The 20,778-nt window shown below is 38.4% G+C and overlaps 1 protein-coding gene across 5 annotated transcripts in view; it reads right to left on the bottom strand.

Moving 5' to 3' along the window:
* Nucleotides 1-20,778, bottom strand: part of atp2b3b (ATPase plasma membrane Ca2+ transporting 3b) — a 65,534-nt gene that overhangs the window by 18,474 nt on the left and 26,282 nt on the right. For all 5 annotated transcript variants that reach the window (XM_028024835.1, XM_028024857.1, XM_028024839.1 and 2 more), the window contains 16 exons: nucleotides 19,465-19,629; nucleotides 16,199-16,270; nucleotides 15,945-16,087; nucleotides 15,433-15,565; nucleotides 13,658-13,767; nucleotides 12,902-13,036; nucleotides 12,016-12,122; nucleotides 11,755-11,830; nucleotides 8,559-8,717; nucleotides 8,261-8,440; nucleotides 6,409-6,496; nucleotides 6,218-6,324; nucleotides 4,297-4,488; nucleotides 3,009-3,222; nucleotides 1,240-1,451; nucleotides 200-307 (listed from right to left, as the gene is read on the bottom strand). In XM_028024835.1, coding sequence (XP_027880636.1) covers nucleotides 200-307; nucleotides 1,240-1,451; nucleotides 3,009-3,222; nucleotides 4,297-4,488; nucleotides 6,218-6,324; nucleotides 6,409-6,496; nucleotides 8,261-8,440; nucleotides 8,559-8,717; nucleotides 11,755-11,830; nucleotides 12,016-12,122; nucleotides 12,902-13,036; nucleotides 13,658-13,767; nucleotides 15,433-15,565; nucleotides 15,945-16,087; nucleotides 16,199-16,270; nucleotides 19,465-19,629 — 2,201 coding nt within the window. The remainder of the gene's footprint in view (nucleotides 1-199; nucleotides 308-1,239; nucleotides 1,452-3,008; nucleotides 3,223-4,296; nucleotides 4,489-6,217; nucleotides 6,325-6,408; nucleotides 6,497-8,260; nucleotides 8,441-8,558; nucleotides 8,718-11,754; nucleotides 11,831-12,015; nucleotides 12,123-12,901; nucleotides 13,037-13,657; nucleotides 13,768-15,432; nucleotides 15,566-15,944; nucleotides 16,088-16,198; nucleotides 16,271-19,464; nucleotides 19,630-20,778) is intronic.

Below are 20,778 nucleotides of genomic sequence, written 5' to 3'. Positions count from 1 at the left end.
TGTGAGAAATTATAAAAGAGCTTAGGAAAAGACAAGTTGACCAACTGGACAAAATTTTCTAACACAGTTGCCATTACACTGGGACTGAATCCGTCTGGCTGCCTGCGAGAAGACTATAAGATTAGTTTATCTCCTCTGAGGGAAAACCAGGCTGACCACTACTGACTGATAAGACACAGCAGGCTGGGAAGCTTCCTACCTGCCCCCACAGCAGCTCTCCAACACCCACAAACAGACACCAGAGCCACTGCTCTACATTGAGAGGGGCGCAGCTGAAGGGCTTCCCTCCCCACTGCACGATCACAATCTGCAGCAGAAGCACAAGGAAGGAGAATGTCATCACGTTGACACATGGAAACACACAGCAGAGCTGCACACAGCAGCCGTTACTGTAATAACTATGAAACACAAAATGCGTAAACTGGTTTGCTTGTTTTAGTCGCTGTCGATTTCTGACAGTATTTGTCAAGCGTGTCACTACAGACAGACAAAATGTTGTTTCTGAGCTGCATGTAATACTATAAAGTGAAGAAAAGTTTAGATATTTTCCTCCATTTTATTTATTGCAGAAAAGGAGTAATTATTCCAAATGAAGCTAAAATAATATTCATAATATTGTTACAATAATTTTTATACTGCAGCAAACACTTGTTATTTAAAAATTCTGTATTTTTCTTCAAACTCAAATTTCCAGTGTTTTCAGTCCTTGAGATTACTTTTAAAGCATGCCAGTAGCACTGACTACCTGGCAGATATTTCTACAAATATTTCTTAAAATATAGCCAAAACCAGGAAGAGGAAGGATGCAAAGAAGTAATGAGGAAAGAGTGATAGAAAGGTAGCAAAGGAAAAAAAACACGAGGAAGGAAAGAAGAAGGCTCACAAGAAACTAATTAAGGGAGGTGTGATATAAGGATGGAAAGGAAGAAATAATTTGGACGTACAACACAAGAAAGAAAGTTGAGAGAAAGAAAGAGAGAACAGATGAAAGAAAAAAGAAGGAAAGGAAGGGGAGTAGAAGAAAGACGCAGAAGGAAGTGAGACAAGACTCAGGAAGTGAAAAAAGAAAGGGGTACATTGCCTTGAGACAGTAAGTGCTGTGAATTGGGGTCATATAAATAAACTGCATTAAAATTGAATTGAATATCACATAAAAGCAAAACACCATACAACAAACAGAACATTGCAATATCTTTTTTTTTTCTGACCATTGAATGTGTGTCAAAGGGTTAATATGACCTGCACTGCAAAGGTCCCCAAAACAATGGAGCAGAAGATGGGATTGCCAAATATGCCGTCAAAGACATTTCTCTCTCCGTGGATCTTGCGAGCGTTGATCTCGTTGAAAAGCTGCATGAGGACGAAGGTGTTGAAGATGATGGTGTAGTGCTCGGAGGGCGGGGAGTGGAGCGGCGCGTTGCGACCGCTGTCGATGTTAAACATGCGCTCGCCTGGCGGGTGAAAGAGAGGAAATGAGAGGAAACATTATGCTGCGATTGTCTGTATTTTGCCACATATAGACGTGGTTTGCAGCTCAAAACGTGACCACTGACAGTTAAATACTTCATTTTGCACATAAATTGTCCTTAGACAGAAAACGTCTCACACTGATTTAAACAATGAACTGAACTTGATGCACTGTTTGATATCTATCATTTGGATTGTATGTATAATTGGACTGAAGGGATTTTTTTTGATGCCTTCAGATGACGTGTTGTGAATTAGTGCTAAATAAATAAACTGAAATGAATCTTAAACTGAGCAAATGAACTAGTATTGGCAACTAAGCAAATCAGTTCAGTTTTAAACTGGATCTATAGGCACTTCTTTTTACCAACTGCCTCCCAGAATTAATTATGTCAAAACACAGAAATACAATTTTAATAAGATTTTTATATTTTAGTTGAAAATATGCTATCCAGTTGATGATCAACTGAACACATGATATTAATTAGCTTCTGTGTCCAGTTTTCTTCTGAATCTTAAAAACATGATTTATTTGATCATCTGCTGTAAAAACATTTTTCACACACAATGCAGAGAAATGCATTCAGCTAAAGGCTAAGAGTTGTAAAAAATACTAACCTGGAATACAATGTTTTTTAAAAGCAGCTTAATTCTCTGAAGGCTTTAGAAAACCTGGATTACTATTCTAGAGGCCACTTTGAAATTCTGACTCCTCTGAAAAAAAAAACCCAGAGACTTTGCTGCACTAGTAAAGGACATAACGCTTTATTTTTATTTTCTTGTTGTCCTTGGACATCTATCGTCCCTGAAGTTACACGTCCAGAATAAGACCTTTATGCTCACTTGAAGAGAAGTCGAATAAAAACAGCAATGTTGCCTGTAGCTGTTCGTTTGAGCATTCTCAAACAAGTATGACCAGGCCAATTATCAACAGCAGACATCCGGTGAGTCAGACAACTGCTAGGCTGGCTGGCTATTTGTGTGTGTGTCTCTACTAGGGCAGAATTATGTTCTGTTGCTTTCTTTGACAAAAGTAATCTGACGTTTTCAGTTGCACAAACAACGTCCACGTTTGAACTTGTAAATACGTGTTTTCGTGGACCAACTTTAGCTTGAGCGGGGAAATTGTTTCTCCCATTTGGCCAGTTACTGTCACTTTCAGTCCTTCCAGGATAGATAGATAGATGGATAGATAGATAGATAGATAGATAGATAGATAGATGGATGGATGGATGGATGGATGGATGGATGGATGGATAGATAGATAGATAGATAGATAGATAGATAGATAGATAGATAGATAGATAGATAGATAGATAGATAGATAGATAGATAGATAGATGGATGGATGGATGGATGGATGGATGGATGGATGGATGGATGGATGGATGGATGGATGGATGGATGGATGGATGGATAGATAGATAGATAGATAGATAGATAGATAGATAGATAGATAGATAGATAGATAGATAGATAGATAGATAGATAGATAGAATGGATTAGGAATTTGGTAAAAATGCATTTAATTGAATTTGTACCGATAAACAGCAGAGTAAAGATGATGACCAGTTGGTACACTCCATGGCCGAGGATGTTCTTCATCATGGTGAGAGAGATGAGCGGGTTGTTTCGACCGTAGGGTTTTCGTAGCAACAGGGCTTCAGTCGGGGGCTCGGTGGCCAAAGCCAGCGAGGCAAACGTGTCCATGATCAAATTCACCCAAAGCATCTGCACCGCCTTCAGAGGAGAATCCTGCAGAGACATTTTCCTGTTTCATAAACCTTGCTGAGATGACACAGAGATCTGTGGCTGTTAGGCTCATTGTTTACAGGCAAACTACGTACGTTTAATGTAGGGCTGAAATGATTAATCAAATTAATTGGGATTTATTGATTATTGACATAACCATAAAGTAATTTAGGAATCAATCATTAACTGGAGTATTCATACTTTAAATTTTTTAAAATATTGGGCCTTTGTCTTTGTTTTGGAAACTTCATGGAAAAAGGGATGGTGACAGAGCACTGAGAATCTCCCCATGTCCTTCCTGGAAATGCTTTCAAAAATCACTCCCTCAAAATCTACTTAGACTGAACAAACCTCAGCCAGATTATTCTGCACTGAGCAGCAATTCCTTCAAACACAATTTCAAATTAGTGTGAAACATTTTTTTTTATATTTGTGAAAGTACACAGGAAGAATTTTCAACTTTTGGCATTAAAACCAACTCCAAATTAGACAAGCGTAGAAATGTAAATTTATGGACTAGACAAACCTGGACCTGATGACAGTTAATTACACACACAACTTGTAAAGTTTGAGACATTTACTCCAAAAGTCTTGATTAAAATCTCTTCATGTTTTGCCTTGTGTCCCACATTACCACATGCAGGTTGCTCTGTTATATTGCTTCTGTCACATATTCAGGTGTTTTTACTGGTTTATTTGGGATAAACCTGTCATATAACTTTATTTCAGTCATAGTTATATGAAGAAAATTCGATGTATTTTTAACAAATACATCCATGTGTGCAGTTTGACTTTCCTTTCATATGAATGAATGTGATTCGCTGCAAGTGCCAGGGCATCTCTGCTTACAAAGGGTAGTTTAAAAATGCAATAAAAGCATTTCCTGCTTTGCTTTGTCATCCCATATATAAGGTGAGTGAATCTTCCAGAAGTGACATTTATGTGTCCACATTATGTATAGGGGTGTGTGTGTGTGTGTGTGTGTGTGTGTGTGTGTGTGTGTGTGTGTGGGTGTAGGCGTGTGCGCGCGTGTGTGGAAATTTGTCAGCATGTTTAAGTGTTAAGAAATGTGTCCACCTGAGTGATGCATGCCCCGGTGAAGGCCACGATGACAGCCACTACGTTGACCGTGAGCTGGAACTGCAGGAACTTGGAGATGCTATCGTAGACATTTCGTCCCCACATCACGGCCTTGACAATGCTGCTGAAGTTGTCATCAGTCAAGATGATGTCGGACGCCTCTTTAGCCACGTCTGTCCCGGCGATACCCTGGCAGAGATTGAGACGGAGTGAGAGGAACACGACTCATGACATGATTCATGCGAGCGTTCAAGCATCCAAATTACTGTGGAATGCCACTGTCTCGATATCGTGTCGCTCTGCCTCTGAGCGCTGCCACTTGGCGTGAGTAAGAGCATTGACTGTAGAACCGGCCGGGCCGGGAGGACCCACGACCTTTTGTGTGTTTCGGCCTCTTGTGTAAAATAAAAACATGTAACAGAGAACAACACAACCTTAAAGGCAGTTGCCTCTTTTAGTGCCAATGCCTCTAAAGCACCTACCAAATTTAACCAACAAGTCATTTCAGAAATCCATTGGCTGACAGAGGGATGTGACATGAGTCAAGGGTCACTTCAGTCAATGTGGAGGTCTTCCTCAGACAACAATCAGCTGGTTTACAATATGTGTAGAGGACGGAGAGATCAACCCTCTAATCTCTAAAACTTTTACCCATAAAAAGCTCAGGTCTGATCTCAGAGTGCTGCTCTGAGTGTAGCAGCACTCAGAGATCTGGATCTGGACGCCGGATGTTTTAGAAGTGACTATCAAGGAGAAAGAGGTCTTTTACGCTGCAAAGGCAACATTTTACCAAGTATAGTGATCATCTTGATTGTTTTGCTGACACCAAATCATGGAAGGCCCTAAATTGTTTTTTACTTTAATGAACATTTTATTTTATTCAGTCCCAAAATCTTCCACCCTGAGCTGATCTCTCTATTTTGATTCCTCATTTGAAGATTGTTGTCGCCAACTTAGGTTTTTAAGATAGATGCGTGTAGGTTTGATAACAACATCAATGTTGTTGTAAAATCATCCTCTTTCATTCGTAATCTATCCTTTCAAAACCTTCCAGTTGGATTATTGCTACTCTTCTTATTAACAGAAATTAGTGAGGTCCTTCACTTCCAATCCAGCAGCATGATTTGTGATCAGTTTTTCTCTGTTGTGGTCGAGAAAAACCACAACTGAGGTTTTTCTCCACACATAAGACAAGCTCCCTCAGTTGAGGATTTAAAATCTCGCTTGAAAACTTACTTTTCATTATTTAGCTTTTAACATAATGTCAATCTGATATTGATTGTACTGTTTATTCAGATTTGATTGTGCTATGTTAGAGTTATTACAATTTTAATTGTGTTTGTGGAAACGTACTATTTTGCAGTACTTTGGCCAACCATGTGTCCTTTTCTAAAAGTGTTACATAATAAACAGCATGGTAAAGTTTTACAAAACCTGGAGTGTGGAAAATCAGCTGCAAAATTATAATTGTTGCATCTCCAGATTTTAGATGAAAAAACAATATAAAATAAACAATATTTTATATAATTTACATAGATTATACATGCATTTCTACATTTAAAAAATGCAAAGTTAATATATATATAAAAAAAGGCAGAAGTAATGTCTTCCTTCACATTTTTGTAAATGAGTAACCTAATTTTCTGAGTTTGAAACAAATTAACCACATAATTTGAGTTTAGTAACTTAAAAAAAGGAACATAAGGACGACTGCCATTCTGCTGTGGTAATTCTATGCACATTTGCAGGAAAACGAGCCATTTTTTCTGTCCACAAAATGCCAAATCCACATCAGCCTGGCACAGCACATAAAGAGCCACTTAAAGCTTGAGCTGTAAATACACCGACACAAATGGAGGCATAGTGGGCCTTTAGCAGCTCATAAACATTATAGGTGAATAATTATGGATCAGCTTACCATGGCAAAGCCCACATCAGCCTTCTTCAAAGCTGGTCCGTCATTAGTCCCGTCTCCTGTTACCGCGACAACCTGCCTCTGTTCCACGACGCTGCTGTCAATGATGCCTAGAGGAGGGCGAAACAGGCTCAAAATGTTCCTGTGATGTCTAAACACACTCGTGCTTCAGTGATCAAACCCTGGAGCCTCACCTTTAACCAGTGTGTGCTTGTCTGTCGGCGAGGATCGAGCCAGCACGCGCAGCTTGGGCCAGATTTTATCTATACGTTCCTGTTCAATCTGTAGACGAGAAGGAAGCGCGTGTGATGAAGATTAACACAGAAGAACCAACTCAGCAGTGCTTCGCTAGATGTCACTGTTAATCCTGGGCTCTATGGAGGAACCAGGATCAGAGAGACACTGTGCTCTGCGCTCCCATTCAATCAGCCGCAGACTGCTGGCATAATTAGGATTTACACCTACGTTTTAGGGAGTATATTTAAATTCACACTCCTTAGAAAAGCAAAGCCACAGCACTAATCAGCTTGCTATCTCATTAAGCATTCTGCTAAATTCAAATTATACAGCTAAATGGGCTGGATGAAAGTATTCTGAATGAATGTTGTTGTTTTTTTATTCTGTGCTCTGACCTCAGTGGATTCAGCCACTTCAGGAGAAAGCTGCAATAGAAACCTTATCATGGTGAATATTTCACTCTATTTCCATTTCCGTTTCTTAGAGTAATCAGTCTGTCTTTGTGTTGCCACCTTTCATAAATTTTTCAATAGAAAAAGAAATGAAAAGCTGTAAATTTAAGTGCCTTTATACACAATAATATTTTTAAAAGAATCACTTTTCCAGAGCACCATATATGGACAAAAAATGGCTAACATCTACCGATACCGAACCATTTTCTTTGTCTGGCGGCTGACTGGTCATCAGAATCTCTTACTGAAGAGATTCTGTAAGAAATATCAAGAACACTCTTTTGTGTATATCTTGTTACAAATAGAAAAAAAACTTTAAATTATAAATTGTCAAGGTTATTTTTTTAAGTTTTAAAGACGAAGCACTGATTTGTCAGAAGTTGTTTAAACATGTTGTCCTCAATGGGAAATGTTTGGAGTTTATTCAGTGAGACTTTCAGCTGATACAAGAATGCTGGTTTGGTTTATGTTTTATGTTATCAATTCCCAATCAATCTGTGGATGTTTTAAAATAATCTTTGAGTCCTATTTTACAAAAACCCCTCTCCCTTCATCATGGCTTCTGATATGAATGACTAAAGACTCCTCAGAGGAGGCAGGCTAGAAAAAGCTTTTGAATGTTGTTCTGGTATCTTCTTATGCCATATTTTTTTAAACTAGAGTATCAAAATCAGCTAAATTCAGCAACAAGAGGCCAGAACTAAATGTAAAAATTCTCACTGGCGAAATGGCGTCTGAGAACTAAATCTGCAAATTACAATGAAGAGACACTTCTAGTTGTTTTTAAATTAAGCTTCATATCAGTCGGACTTTCTTAAATGATTTCAAAATGATTTCAATCAATAGTCAATCAATCAACAAATTGTTTTTCTTCAGCTGCTGTTTTTTACATTGCAAAATTTGATTATTATAAGAAGTCATAAAAACTATATACTGGCAATTTATGTCTATCAGATATTGAATTTGAATTTATTTCATAAGGGACAGTGTATATTAATCAACATGAGTCCATTAGAACGATCTTGTAAATATGCCAGATTTAGCTACAAGAGATAACTTTCATCTGTTGTTCCCTGGTGGCTTGGTATTAATTTTAATACAATCTATCTGTCATTACTTTAAGTAAAAGGAAACAAAATCTAGTTAAGTCCTGAAACAGGACCTGAGAGGAGCTTCATCCTGCATCTACAAGAGCTAAAAAATGAGCTTTGAAACATCAGAAAGGACCAGATTGATCTGAGCAGATCATGAGGAAACTAGGATTGTTTTTAAAACGTTTGTATTGTACAAACAGAATGAAATGCATCCCGGTTGGAACATTGAAGTTTCTTTTAATTTGACGGAGACCCAAACTTGCCTCCCCCTTCTCGTTCCGGATTCGCCGGTTAAACTCTTTCCCCTCCAGACAGATGAAATCATCTCCAGGGTGTATGATGCCGCACTTGGCAGCGATGGCCCTCGCTGTATTAATGTTGTCACCAGTTACCATCCGCACTGTGATGCCCGCGCGCTGACACTTCCGGATGGCTTCCGGCACCTCGAAAAGGTCAAAGGGATTTATTTACACAGAAACAAAATGCCAATCATGCTTCAGATAGACGGTGTAAAAGATTTCATGTACTGACAAACATCAGCACCCCTTCAAAGCCACATACCTCGGGCCGAACAGGGTCCTCTATTCCAACCACAGTGATGCAGGTCAGCTCTGTCACAATTTCCGCCTCGTTGTCCCATTCTGGCTCCGGATTTGGGGGCAGATCACGGTAGGCGATGCAGATGGTCCTCAGCCCCTCACAGGCCATTGGTTCAATCACCTAACAGTCAATTAATAAAACACATCACAATTCTGACTTCACCAGTCATTTGGATTCCGATATGTAAAGCAGAAATGAGGTCTGAGGTGTATTCGTGATGGATCCGATGTGACGCAGCTGAAGGGAAAGACCCCCGGCTTGCTGCAGACGGCGCAGCGTGACACAGAAACGAGGTGACATGAAGCTGCCACAACGCAAACTCAACTACTGAGCTGGAATCAAGTCGCGGAAGGAGCAGTTATTTTTCTCACGGCACAAGCTGTGTTCATCATGAGCCAAATTTAGATCTGTCCGCCCGTCAGTCAATTACGCCGCGCTTGGGCTGCAAACTCTCAGAAAATTCACAAATACATGCGTTTGTTTGCTAACGTTTGTATTACAGTAGAGCTGACAGAGCTATTTTCACATGTCACAAGTTTGTAAAAATGTAAGTCTGCCAAAGCTGATGTCACATTTTTGTTTAAATGCCATGCTTGTGGAGGGTTGAATAACTTAGTGTAAAATTGAAAGCATAAACTGTTAATGTGGATAATAATTTTGATCAAGGTAATCAGATGGAGTCGGCAGCAGTGCACTCTTTACAACATTATCTTCATGTTGTTCCAATGGCAGCTCACTTAACAGATCCTGATTACACAGTAAATGTGTATGAAAACATGGGAGCTTATCTTGATATTTTAACTTCATCAGCAGTCTTTATATTTAGAATGATTTTTAATGACTGGCTGGTCTTATAAGAACTACCTTTACTCATGTTTCAAACATGAAATTTCAAAGCTTGGGATCAAAATCATAATATATGCCTCATAAAACAGTAATTACACTGTAGAGGAGGAAGAATTTGTTCACATGATGAAAAAACTTGAATCTAATCAGCATACAGACTAGAAGAACAAATCCAAAATCCGTAAAAGCAGCTTTATGCCCATGTTTAACAATAAAGTCCTGGGAGATTGTTTTCTGTTTTTGATTTTTTTTGTTGCACTTAAATATTTTGGATCAACGTGGATTAATATAAGACAGTACATAAGACCTTTAGTTTTTAAATTATAAATTATATGATTAATCGTTTAGGTTCAATTTGACCTGAACGATTCTAAACGATTCAGACACAGATTAGAAACTAAGTCACTGAATCAAACTAGAAACGGTTATAAAACCTTTGGCTTGGGGAATCCAGTGAAGCACAGAGTCATTATCTACAAATGGTGAAAACATTGGGAAACCTTCCTAGAAGTGGCTGACCTACCAAAATTACTCCAAGAGCGAATCAGTGACTCATTCATTAATTCATTCTGAAGGTCACACAAGAACTCAACTTCTACAGCTCTGTAGGCCTCAGTTAGTTTATAATTCAGCAATAAGATTGAGACTTGGCAAAAATGGGACCCGAGTTTTAAGGTGACTATCCACTGATGAGAAAAAAAGAGCAAAACAACCATTAACGATTGCTAAAAGAAACATGTTGGTGTGATTCCCAAGAGTTTTCGAAAAACAATTTAGCAGACTGATGAGAAAAACGATTTTGGAAGGAGTCCATGCTGTTGCATCTGGTACAACCCAAACACAGCATTTGATGGGTCGAAAGACAAGACTACTTTTATGTTATTCCAGCTGTCATTAATCAAAGGCAGCTCTAGACAGCTGGGTTTTTAGCCTTGATTTAAAGAATGTCAGTGTTTTTGTTTATTTGATTTGTGGTGCATAAAAGCTGCATGAATGCTGCTTCTCCAGGTTTGGTTCTGGTTCTGGGGATGCAGAGCAGAACCAGAACCAGAAGACCTGAGTTGAAGGTTGATACAACAACTGCAAATCTTTAATGTATTTTGATGCTAAGCTATTCAGTGATTCATAAACTAACAACAGTGTTTAAAAGTCTATTTTCTGGGAGCCAGTGTAGGGACTTTAAAACCGGTGTTATGTGATCTGTCTACCTGGTTTTAGTGAGAACATGAGCAGCAACGTTCTGGATCAGCTGCAGCTGCCTGATTTTTTTAGGCAGACCTGTGAAGACGCTGTTGCAGTAATCAATGTGACTAAAGATAAATGCATGGATGAGTTTCTCTGGATCTTGCTGGGACATTAGTTCTTTCATCCTGGAAATGTTCTTCAGGTGATAGAAGGCCGACTTTGGAACTGTCTTTATGTGGCTCTGAAGGTTCAGGATTGAGTCCATCACTACACCCAGATTTCAGGCCTGATCTGTTTCTAGCTATAATAGCAGAATAACTCTGTACTGACTCTAAATCATTCCTCTTAGGCCCAAAGATAATGATCCCAGTTTTTTTTCTAGCTGAAGAAAGTTATGGCACATCCACACATTGATTTGTTCTAAGCTTGAATGGGTCACTTTGTGATGTGAAACTGTCATTGATGGAACCATGAACCTCAACCAGAAAACTCAGAAAGGGAACATATGGTTAATGCAGCAGGTTAATGATCTGAACACCAGCAAGGTCATCTCTAAAATGCTAAAAGATTTTGATTAGACTCAAGTCAAGCAAACTCTGGCAGGGAGAGGTGGCACAACCAACTGTCAGGTTTAAGAGCAGGGACTTGTTTCCCCAATAAGACCAGATAGTTTGAATAGTTTTATTTTTACCTTCTAATAGACAAATTTAACTGACTAGTTCGTCTCAGCTAACTTATTATATCTTTACTGTTAAGCTATTATTCCCCTTTAGGTTCCCTAAGCTACTAATGTGCTACCAAATTTGTATTTGCTATGTTGCTAAGTTTAAGCTGAAAAGATCAAGCTGTTCATCTTTCCAGGAACTTAATTGAAAAAGAAGAATGAAATCTAGTTAAAATATAGCAGCAATGTGAAACTCTGAGTCACAGCATTTCTTTGAAATTATTAATATGATCTGCAGAGCCTCTCGCCTGCTTCCCCACTGAACAACTTTTAATCAGAGTTCAGCTAGGGTTTAGCACCATGAGATTTACTTTTACTGTTCATCAATGTCTCTATCTCCAGAACCATTGTCTCTGACTATAGAGTTAAATCATCAAATATGCACCCATGAATCGGCCCCACCTGTTTGACCATCTCATCTCTGTCGCGTGGACGAAAACTGCGAGATTCTCCATTGGCATCCAGGATGTAGGAACACCTGAGAAGGAAAACGAAGAATGACATCTTTGGTGCCACATTGAAACTTTTCACTAAGCTTGAACGCAATCTGCTTTTATTCGCTGCCTTTGGACATCTTTGATTAATGAGAAAGCATATCAGTGAGGCTGAATTTTAAAACACCTGTAATAAAAATGAAATACTTGAATTGAAAGCGCCACTCACTTTTTCAGCATTATCTCAGAGGCTCCTTTGCTGTAAAGGCGGAAGGTACCATCAGGCAGCTTGATCACAGTACTCATAGATTTGCGCACTGAGTTGAATGTGTACACCTGAGAGAGAGAGAAAGATGAGTGATAAAGAGGAACACCAACTAAATCTGCACAAAGTATCAAATTATAATTATTATTTTATGTGTCAATAGCTACGTGTCACATTTGCAAAAGACCACTTGGGCGTAATAAGATATATTTCAAACACCAGGCATGCAAATTTGTTGTATCAATAATATAATGTATTTAGGCCTGTTGGATGAGGGTTTCCTGCCGTTGATACCACACATTATGTAGTTTTTTTTTTGTGGCTGGGATGCTAAAGCTAACAAACAGTGGTGGGGAGATTGTGAAGAAGGAAATGAAAGAAAAGAACCTGGAAAACGTTGGATAATCAGTATTATCATACAGCAACTAGATGGCCAAATACTGCAGTACAGTTTTTTCATGGAGCCATAATACAAACTACCTTAAACATCCCAGAATGAGACAAGTTTGGGGTTAAACCTGTTCACAACTACATAAAAACTACTTTTTTCTTCAGATGCAACAGGTTTTAGTTTAAGTTTTTCTTGCATTTTCATTTTAGTTGTTTGAGTCAAAAACAAGACATATTTCTGCATGGTGTGGGGAAACTGAAGATGTTCTGATGAAGGGGAGCATAATTTATAGTGCATTCTAAAACTGAAAAGTGTTTAAAAGTCCTGCAAATGAAAAAGGAGGGCGGAAAAAGAAAAATCTAGAAGAAAATCAAATGTTTTTTCCATCTACCGAGTGTCTTACATACTTGTTATCTAAGGGGAAATGTTAAAAACTGAGTTTGGTTTGTGATTTTCTACCTTGTAGAGTTTCTCCTCAGGGATCTGCTCTCTTACAGGGGTGTAGTCCCGCTGAAGGTCTAAGACAAGTCCCAGCAGGCCGCACTCTGTTTTGTTGCCCACCTGCTTGGCTAGACCCCCCTCCACGTCCGGTGGCTGTTAAAGAACAGGGGTGATACAAATTAGCATGATAGAGTTGGAGAGGAAGAGACAGAAAAGGAAACAACAAATGATTTAAAGGTGAGCTGTTATGCTTCCTTGAACAGGTTAGGATGGGTCACAAGCATGTGAAAATGACTGCAAAATGAAACAATTATACAAACTTTGAAAAGCAATAGTGGAGCCTCCTGCACAACCAACCATAATGAAGCAAGTTGTTACAGGTATGTCAACAATAAAACACTTGTCTTTAGCCATCAGTTATTGTACAGTGCATACAGTGGTAAAACCAGCTGACCAAACGTGTTGGAGCTCTGCTTGGGTTGCTAGGTGACAGGCAACATGCGCTGGGGTTGCGAGGTGAGGGACAGTGCCTGCTGATTTCTGTAGGTTTTTGAAATGGCTCATAATGTATTGCTAATAACTGTCTGGGTGGGTTTTTTAAGTACTTGGGCTGTTTTCAGAAGCAGTAGAAACCCAAGTGGAAATATAGAAACATGCAAAATGTGAATTTTAGATAAGTTCTTTCTAAAGAAGACAACATTATTCCCAGGATCTTTTTTTTTTTAAATGCTGCTTTAAAGAACAAATGTTTGTATTTGTCTGAGGGTTACTCACTAAGATCTTGGAGGTGTAGGCGCTGTTGATGGCGATTGCATTGACTAGCAGATCCAGTGTCCTATGATTGACCAGTCCAGGGTCTGGGATCACACGATGGTGCACATCACCTGAAACAATAGTCACACTTTCATCACCTTGAATGATAACCTCTACATAAACACTCCAGGGTCACTCTGTATGACACGATTTCAATTGCTGGTTAACATAAATACAGTCAGTTAGGGACAAGGCAGCAACTCTGTACATTGAGGCATATCAGGGTGATAAAGAAAACTTACTGGAGTCCAAAACAAGTGTTAAAATGGAGGAAAAAATTGGAATTTGGTGACTGAATTTAGCATGGTTTTTGGTGCCAGACATTAATGTCTGACTGTTTCACAAAACTGTTGGTCTACAGAGAGCATTATGCACCACCATCTCATATGTTTGGAAAGTAAGGTCAGAGAAAGAGATAAACTATCCAATAAGCAGCAGTTGTGTGAAGAGAATGGTCAGATGGAAACCACTCATAGCCACACACTACACAGTAGGGGATACCAGTGTCCACATGACAGTTCAGAGGCTGAACATCCCAGCATACTTGCTGGGAAGGAAATGGTCAACCATACTTGACCATTTCCTTCTTACAGTCACAGTGTGTCCATCTTCTTTTGGTTACTTCCAGCTTAACAATGCATCATTCTGTCACAAAGCCCTGACAAAACTGGTCCCTTTAAAGTGCCAGATATTAAACATGACTAAAAAGAAATTTAACTTCATACTTTAATGCCTTGAAATTGGGCTTCTGTCCCTTAAAACTTATCTGTCCCTAAAAACTCCTACTCTCTCTGGAACTCTGCCATCAGACCTGAACCTTCAGAGCCACATAAATATGGTTACAAAGTTGGCCTTCTATCACCTGAAGATTATTTCAAGGATTAAAGGACTAATATCCCAGCAAGATCTAGACAAACTCATCAGTGTGTTTATCTTTAGTCACATTGATTACTTCAACAGCGTCTTCACAGGTCTGCCTAAAAAAATCAATCAGACAGCTGCAGCTGATCCAGAACGCTGCTGCTCACCTTAAAACCAGTGGAAGTTCTAAAATCCTTCCAATGGCTCCGTGAAACTCAGAAAATAGACTTTAAAATACTGTTGGTCTATAACTCACTGAACGGCTTAGCACCACAATGCATAAAAAATCTGCTGCTGTTGTATCAACGTTCCAGACCCCTCAGGTCTTCTGGTTCCATCCTGCTCTGTATCCCCAGAACCAGAACCAAACATGGAGAAGCAGTTCCATTAAATCAAGACTCAAAACCTCACCTGCTTATAGTTGCTTTTGACTCATGGTTACTGAACCTTAATCAGCATATTTTATGTGTACTGATGATTTTAATGATGGCATTTGACAAAATGTAATATCTGTTACTGGTTTTCACAACTTTTTCAATACTTTTATGATGTTTTCATGTATTTATGATCTAAAGCACTTTGAACTGCCTTGTAGGATATAAACATGATTGATTGATAAAGAACCCAGTTATTTCAAGACTGGTCATGAATCTTTACCAGAGTTGCCAGTAGGTATGAACAACAATTTGTGTAGCAAAAAAAAAGAAAAAAAAAGAAATTAGCTCAAAGGACACAGATTTGTAGAAAAAATATCCACCCTTCGGAAAAAAAAACAAGCTTGGAAATAACAGTTGTTTAAATGCAACAGGAGTTATTTTCTGTCTAACCCAGCATATGCAGCTTTAATCTTTAACATGCACTTTCTTCTGCCTCACCTATGTAAGTCTGCACTACAGTCATCCGGTTGGTGGTGAGCGTGCCGGTCTTGTCGGAGCAGATGGCCGTGGCATTCCCCATGGTCTCACATGCATCCAGATGCCGTACAAGGTTGTTGTCCTTCATCATTTTCTGGTTATGAGATATCAAGGGAAAACAGTGGGGTGGATGAGGAGGAGGCAGTAAATGATGATGGATGGTTTGTGCATCAGTGCACGGAGCAATGTGATGTTGGGCAGGACGAAGATGAAGAGAAGGGCGAAGGTTTTTTTCTTTTTTTCTTACATTAAACATAAACAGACTTCTAGAAGGACTAATTCAATGGCTTTAAAACATATTTTGACAAACTATCCTGAATGTTTTTAACTGGAACACTAACAGGCACAGTGATATTTTCAATACAACACCAGAAATAATTTTAAACATCACACTGACTACTTCAGATAGTGTCTGCACCGGGAGTAAAACTGAAGTGAAGGCTGACTACATGAACCAGGTGTGTTGGCTATACCTTCACAGAATAGGCCAGAGAAATAGTGACAGCAAGAGGTAAGCCTTCTGGCACAGCCACCACCAGCACAGTGACTCCGATTATGAAAAACTTGACAAAATACTGGATGTATATCGGAGTGCATTCTGTTAGCCACGTATGACCTGCAACACAAACCGGAGACCATGTTTAGCCAAACAGTTTCATTTCAAGTTTGCTCCTTAGAGTAGCCAGCGTTCAGCATTGCTCTGCTAAAATGGTTCATGCACACAAACCTTTAATGACAAATGTGTTTATGACAAAGTACAGCACCAGAATGATGACAGTGATGGCTGACATCACCAAACCTGCAGGGAGAAAAGAGAAGTGAAATTAAAAACAGCAAGTTACGAAGCATTCTGCTTAGAGCCGTACTATTATATATGTATTATATATTATATTATATATATATATATATTACATTATATATTTATTATATAAAATAATAGGCGTCTTCTGCTTTACGTCAGCTACAACAGAATTTTTGAAATGTATTTTTATTTATCCTATTTTCGCACTGTCAGTTCTATTAGACACTCAAACCACAAGACAAGCTCTCTTCCAGGATTGGAAGCCGTCCCAAGCAGAAACAGTCTTACAAAACTGGCCGTAAATATTATATGCAACTTATTTCAGGTAAAAACAACAAAAACACAATCCATACTAATAAGTATGCAAGAGGATTGGAGAATCAAAGAGAACTATGAAGGAACGATACTAACACAAGAACGAGGCTAAAAGAAGAGCCATTATCTTCATCAGTTCAAACTCATAATAGTTTTGACAAATGTCACATTAAGTATTTTTAAACATCGTTAGTTTTGCGAGAGGCCACTTTGAACTTTGTTGTCATTTCTTCTTAGCTCTAGTATTTATTGCTGTAACATTTGAAATGACAGTAAAAAAACATCTAAAAATTAATCACAATTTTTAAATACTCATTTCAACAGAAACTTGCCCATCATTTAATTGAGTAGACCAGTTACATTACATTTTACAAAGCAGCTGACAATTATTTGATCCAATCATGTTTTTTTTATGTATTCATTTTTATTGATGTTTTTAATGGAATCAACAGTGGGGAGAAAAAAAAATCTGCAAAAGCAACAATCTCTGTTCAGCGTTTGCAAATATCAGATATCAAATATCATTAATATAAATTATTATCCATGTTGCAATTGATCCCCCCCCCCAGTAATAATTAATAATATAATTATTGCCCATCCCACATGTTCCCACACAACACAGTAAAAAATAAGATTTTCTGCTCTCAGCCTTTTAGCAGGAATCACAGACTTCGGTTTCAGCGTCCTGTTTCTACTTTGAAGTGAGGTTTTCCTGATGATTCATATTTATTAAACTATTGACAAACAGCTGTACCATATCTATTTGTGAACATGTTTCTTTACTTTTTAAACACATGAAATGGAGAAAAAACATTTTGTAAACCTAATAGTACTGATTTAGTGAGGCCTAGTCTCAGTTATGAAATAATTTTTCCTACTTGGATCTGTCTCATACACACAATTATTTTTCTTGAGAAAAAAATTTGCATAACTTTTGAAATCCCTAATTTTTACCTGACTTAGTCAGGGCAACAGTAATACCATAACCATGGCCTTCAGCTTATCCAAAACACTGCAGCCAGATTCTGATGAAAATTAAACAGAAAAAAAATATTTTTTGTTGAATTTTTGTTTGTCTTCTTTGGCTTCCTGTTGAATCCAAAGTAGAATTTAACATTCGCCTACCAACATACAATACACAGCCCTTAATAATGAAGTTATTACATATGCCACAGATCTAATCATTCTGTATCTTCCCAATGCAGCCCTTTGCTATCAGGTTGCAAGTTTACTGAGTTTCTAAACTAGAACGGGAGGCAGATGTTTTATCTACCAAGCTCCTCTCCTGTGGAACCAGGTTGCAGCTGTATGACCATGAGCCCATATTTTTTTGAAGACTTAGAACTGAATGATGCCATTTTAAACAGCTCTTTTATCAACACTCTGTTTGTGGGTGAATGAAAGATTCAGAGCCTTTTTTAGGTCAAACTTTAAATATTTCACAGAGCTGCAGCATTTTCTCTGAAGGCGTGCATGATGTTTTTCCTTAGTGTGTGCGTGTGTGTGTGTGTGTGGGCGGGTGTGTGTGTGTGTGTGTGTGTGTGCGTGACAGCAGACTTATACTGGTCATTTATGTATTTCCCCTCATTTTAAACTTGATTATGCTTCGACTTTCCTTTCCACGTAATGCTCAAGCTTCAACCCGTAAAACTATCGGGTTACACTGAAGAGATTTTTGCTGCCCGATTGTTATTGGTTTGTTTGTTTATGGATGGAGCAAAGAGGCCTAGCCCAGAGTGAAGCCCAACAGAGATATGTTTAGTTTACATGATCGAAGACTTTGTCGGCTAATGTGCTAAAACAGAACTGAGAGTTTATTTGAAAGAGGAACGTCATACGGACAAAATTATAAAAAGACAATGAGAATTTATCTTCATGTTATTGGAGCAAAATTCAGTATTTGGAAGTCAATCGGTATTACTATGTCTTTTTCACTGCATAATAATAGTTTCAAGGGCAAGAAAAAAAAAACCAAATCCCATGTGTTCTGACTTGATGGTAATTAAGAGGGTTAAAAGTGGCTGTATCTACAAAAATAGCTTAAATTGGGTCAAAATTTCACTTCTCTTCTCAGTTTATAAAAGCATCGAAATATGTGATTAATTGTTTTGGGAATTCAGGCAATATAAAATACCATTTGCAAAATGTCAGGAGACAGTAATGCTAGGTAATGTGATAATACATACGCCAACGTGCAAGCTTCCCCCTAGAAAACAAGCTAAGGGTGGAGGTAGAAGTGGTGGGGCAGCACACCGGCAGCCCACCATGTTTTTGTGTACAAAAATGGTCAAAATTGACAGGAAATTTGATGAGATTATTAATAATACTTAAATATCAACTACGGAGCATTGAAAAGGACAAATGCAAAAAAAACACCAAAAAACAATTATATCTCACCATTTCGCTTTCAACATTTTCACTAACGATGCTCTTTAACCCGTCTTTGCTATCACTGTTACTGGCGGGGAGCCACGCTTATGTCACCCTCTAATGTGAACATGAATCAACTGGTTTTAACCAGGTAGTTAAAACTGGTTTAGAACCAGATAGTTCTTGTTAGGGAGGAATTAACACAAAACTGTCTGTTGGCCAGATGTCATACTGCATGTACTCTTGTTTACGTCCCATAAATTGTACCAAATGCTTTATAAAACATTTATCTTCCTTAACTAGTGAACATTTAACCGACCAGGATTATAAATGAGACTGACTGCATTATATTAGAGCTGGAAGGAAGTTAGAATTTATTTTTGTATGTACTGACGCTCCTTCACATATTATTAATTAGCAGTTTATAAATAACCTGAGTTGAATTAATAAGCACTCCATTCAACCACCCATAAACACATAAACATATTAAAGGCTGATTTGTGCACCTGCTTTGCCGATTTGCACAGCCAGTTTGGTGAGCTTTCCCTGCAAAACGCTCTTCTCCTTCTTTGGGACACTGGTCTTCTTCTTCTCTCTGTCCTCCACTTCTCCTCCCTCTGCACTCTTTAAGGGCTGCATCTCCATAGCAACACCCCCATCCTGCTTCTTGGCTAGAAAAAAAAAAACACGTCAAAAGAAAACATTTAATAAACTTTTACACATTAACATGAAGTAGGTCAGTGCCACAGCCATACTCGGCTCAAAAACTGAAATCTGAAGTAGCAACTTTAAAAAATTCACTTACAACCTAAAGCTTGGTTACAGTGTATTGTCAAAGCATTCGTAGCCCTGGACATTTTCTCATTTGTCTTCTTACAACCAAAAACCTCAATTTACTTTTTTGAGAAATGATGTGATAGACCAGCACCATAAAGCGCATGCTTGTATAGTGGAAGGTAAAAGTTGCAAGGTTCTTAAACTAGTGCTTCAAATACATTTGGAAGTCTTTTGAGGTGTTTCCACCGGGCTTGCACTTAAAGAGAACACCATTTTTAATGTTACTTGTCAAAAAAGTTAATTGCTATGCTGACGATTGCCTGCTATAGTAAATCTAGGAAGTCTGATAATCCAGTAATTTTAACTAAAAGCTTGTCTTAAAGACAAAATTATAAAAAATGTCATTCTTTTAAAGCTGCAGTATGTAACTTTTGTAAAAAAATATATTTTTTTACATATTTGCTGAAACTGTCACTATGTCGTAATATGAGACTGACAATCTGTGAAAAAAATCGAGGTCCTCTTCTTGTGCTAACTAGAAATAACCAGTCAGAGCCAGGAGGCTGGTCTTAGCGCTGTCAGTCACCCTCCGTGTGGCGCTGCTCATTCCACCCTCTTTGTCTCATCCTTTCTCTTTGCTATGCTGCAACTAACATAACCTGTCATAAATGCTAAGGCTAATTAGCTTGCCACCTGGTGGATAAATGGTTTTCCAGTAACAGTAAGATGTTTCTCCTCTATCAGCACACTGAGCAGGGAATACATGCAGGTGACTGACAGAGCTAATACTCTCCTCCTGGCTCTGATTGGTTGTCTTTGGTTGAGAGTGGTGCAATAGTATCTCAGGGAGGAGATGGAGGACATCCATCTTTTCTTCGATTATCTGTCTTATGTTATACTGTTACGGCATAGAGACAGTTTTAACTAATGTTTAATTTAAAAAAAATAAAAGTTACATACTGCTGCTTTAACAAAGACAAATGTATTCTGTTGTGTAATAAACTGAACATGACGGCATTGATTGATAACTAGGATCAACTAGA

Source organism: Xiphophorus couchianus, chromosome 1 (genome assembly GCF_001444195.1).
Source record: "Xiphophorus couchianus chromosome 1, X_couchianus-1.0, whole genome shotgun sequence".
Classification (NCBI taxonomy): Eukaryota; Metazoa; Chordata; class Actinopteri; order Cyprinodontiformes; family Poeciliidae; genus Xiphophorus; species Xiphophorus couchianus.
This window is presented reverse-complemented; position numbering and strand designations above follow the sequence as displayed.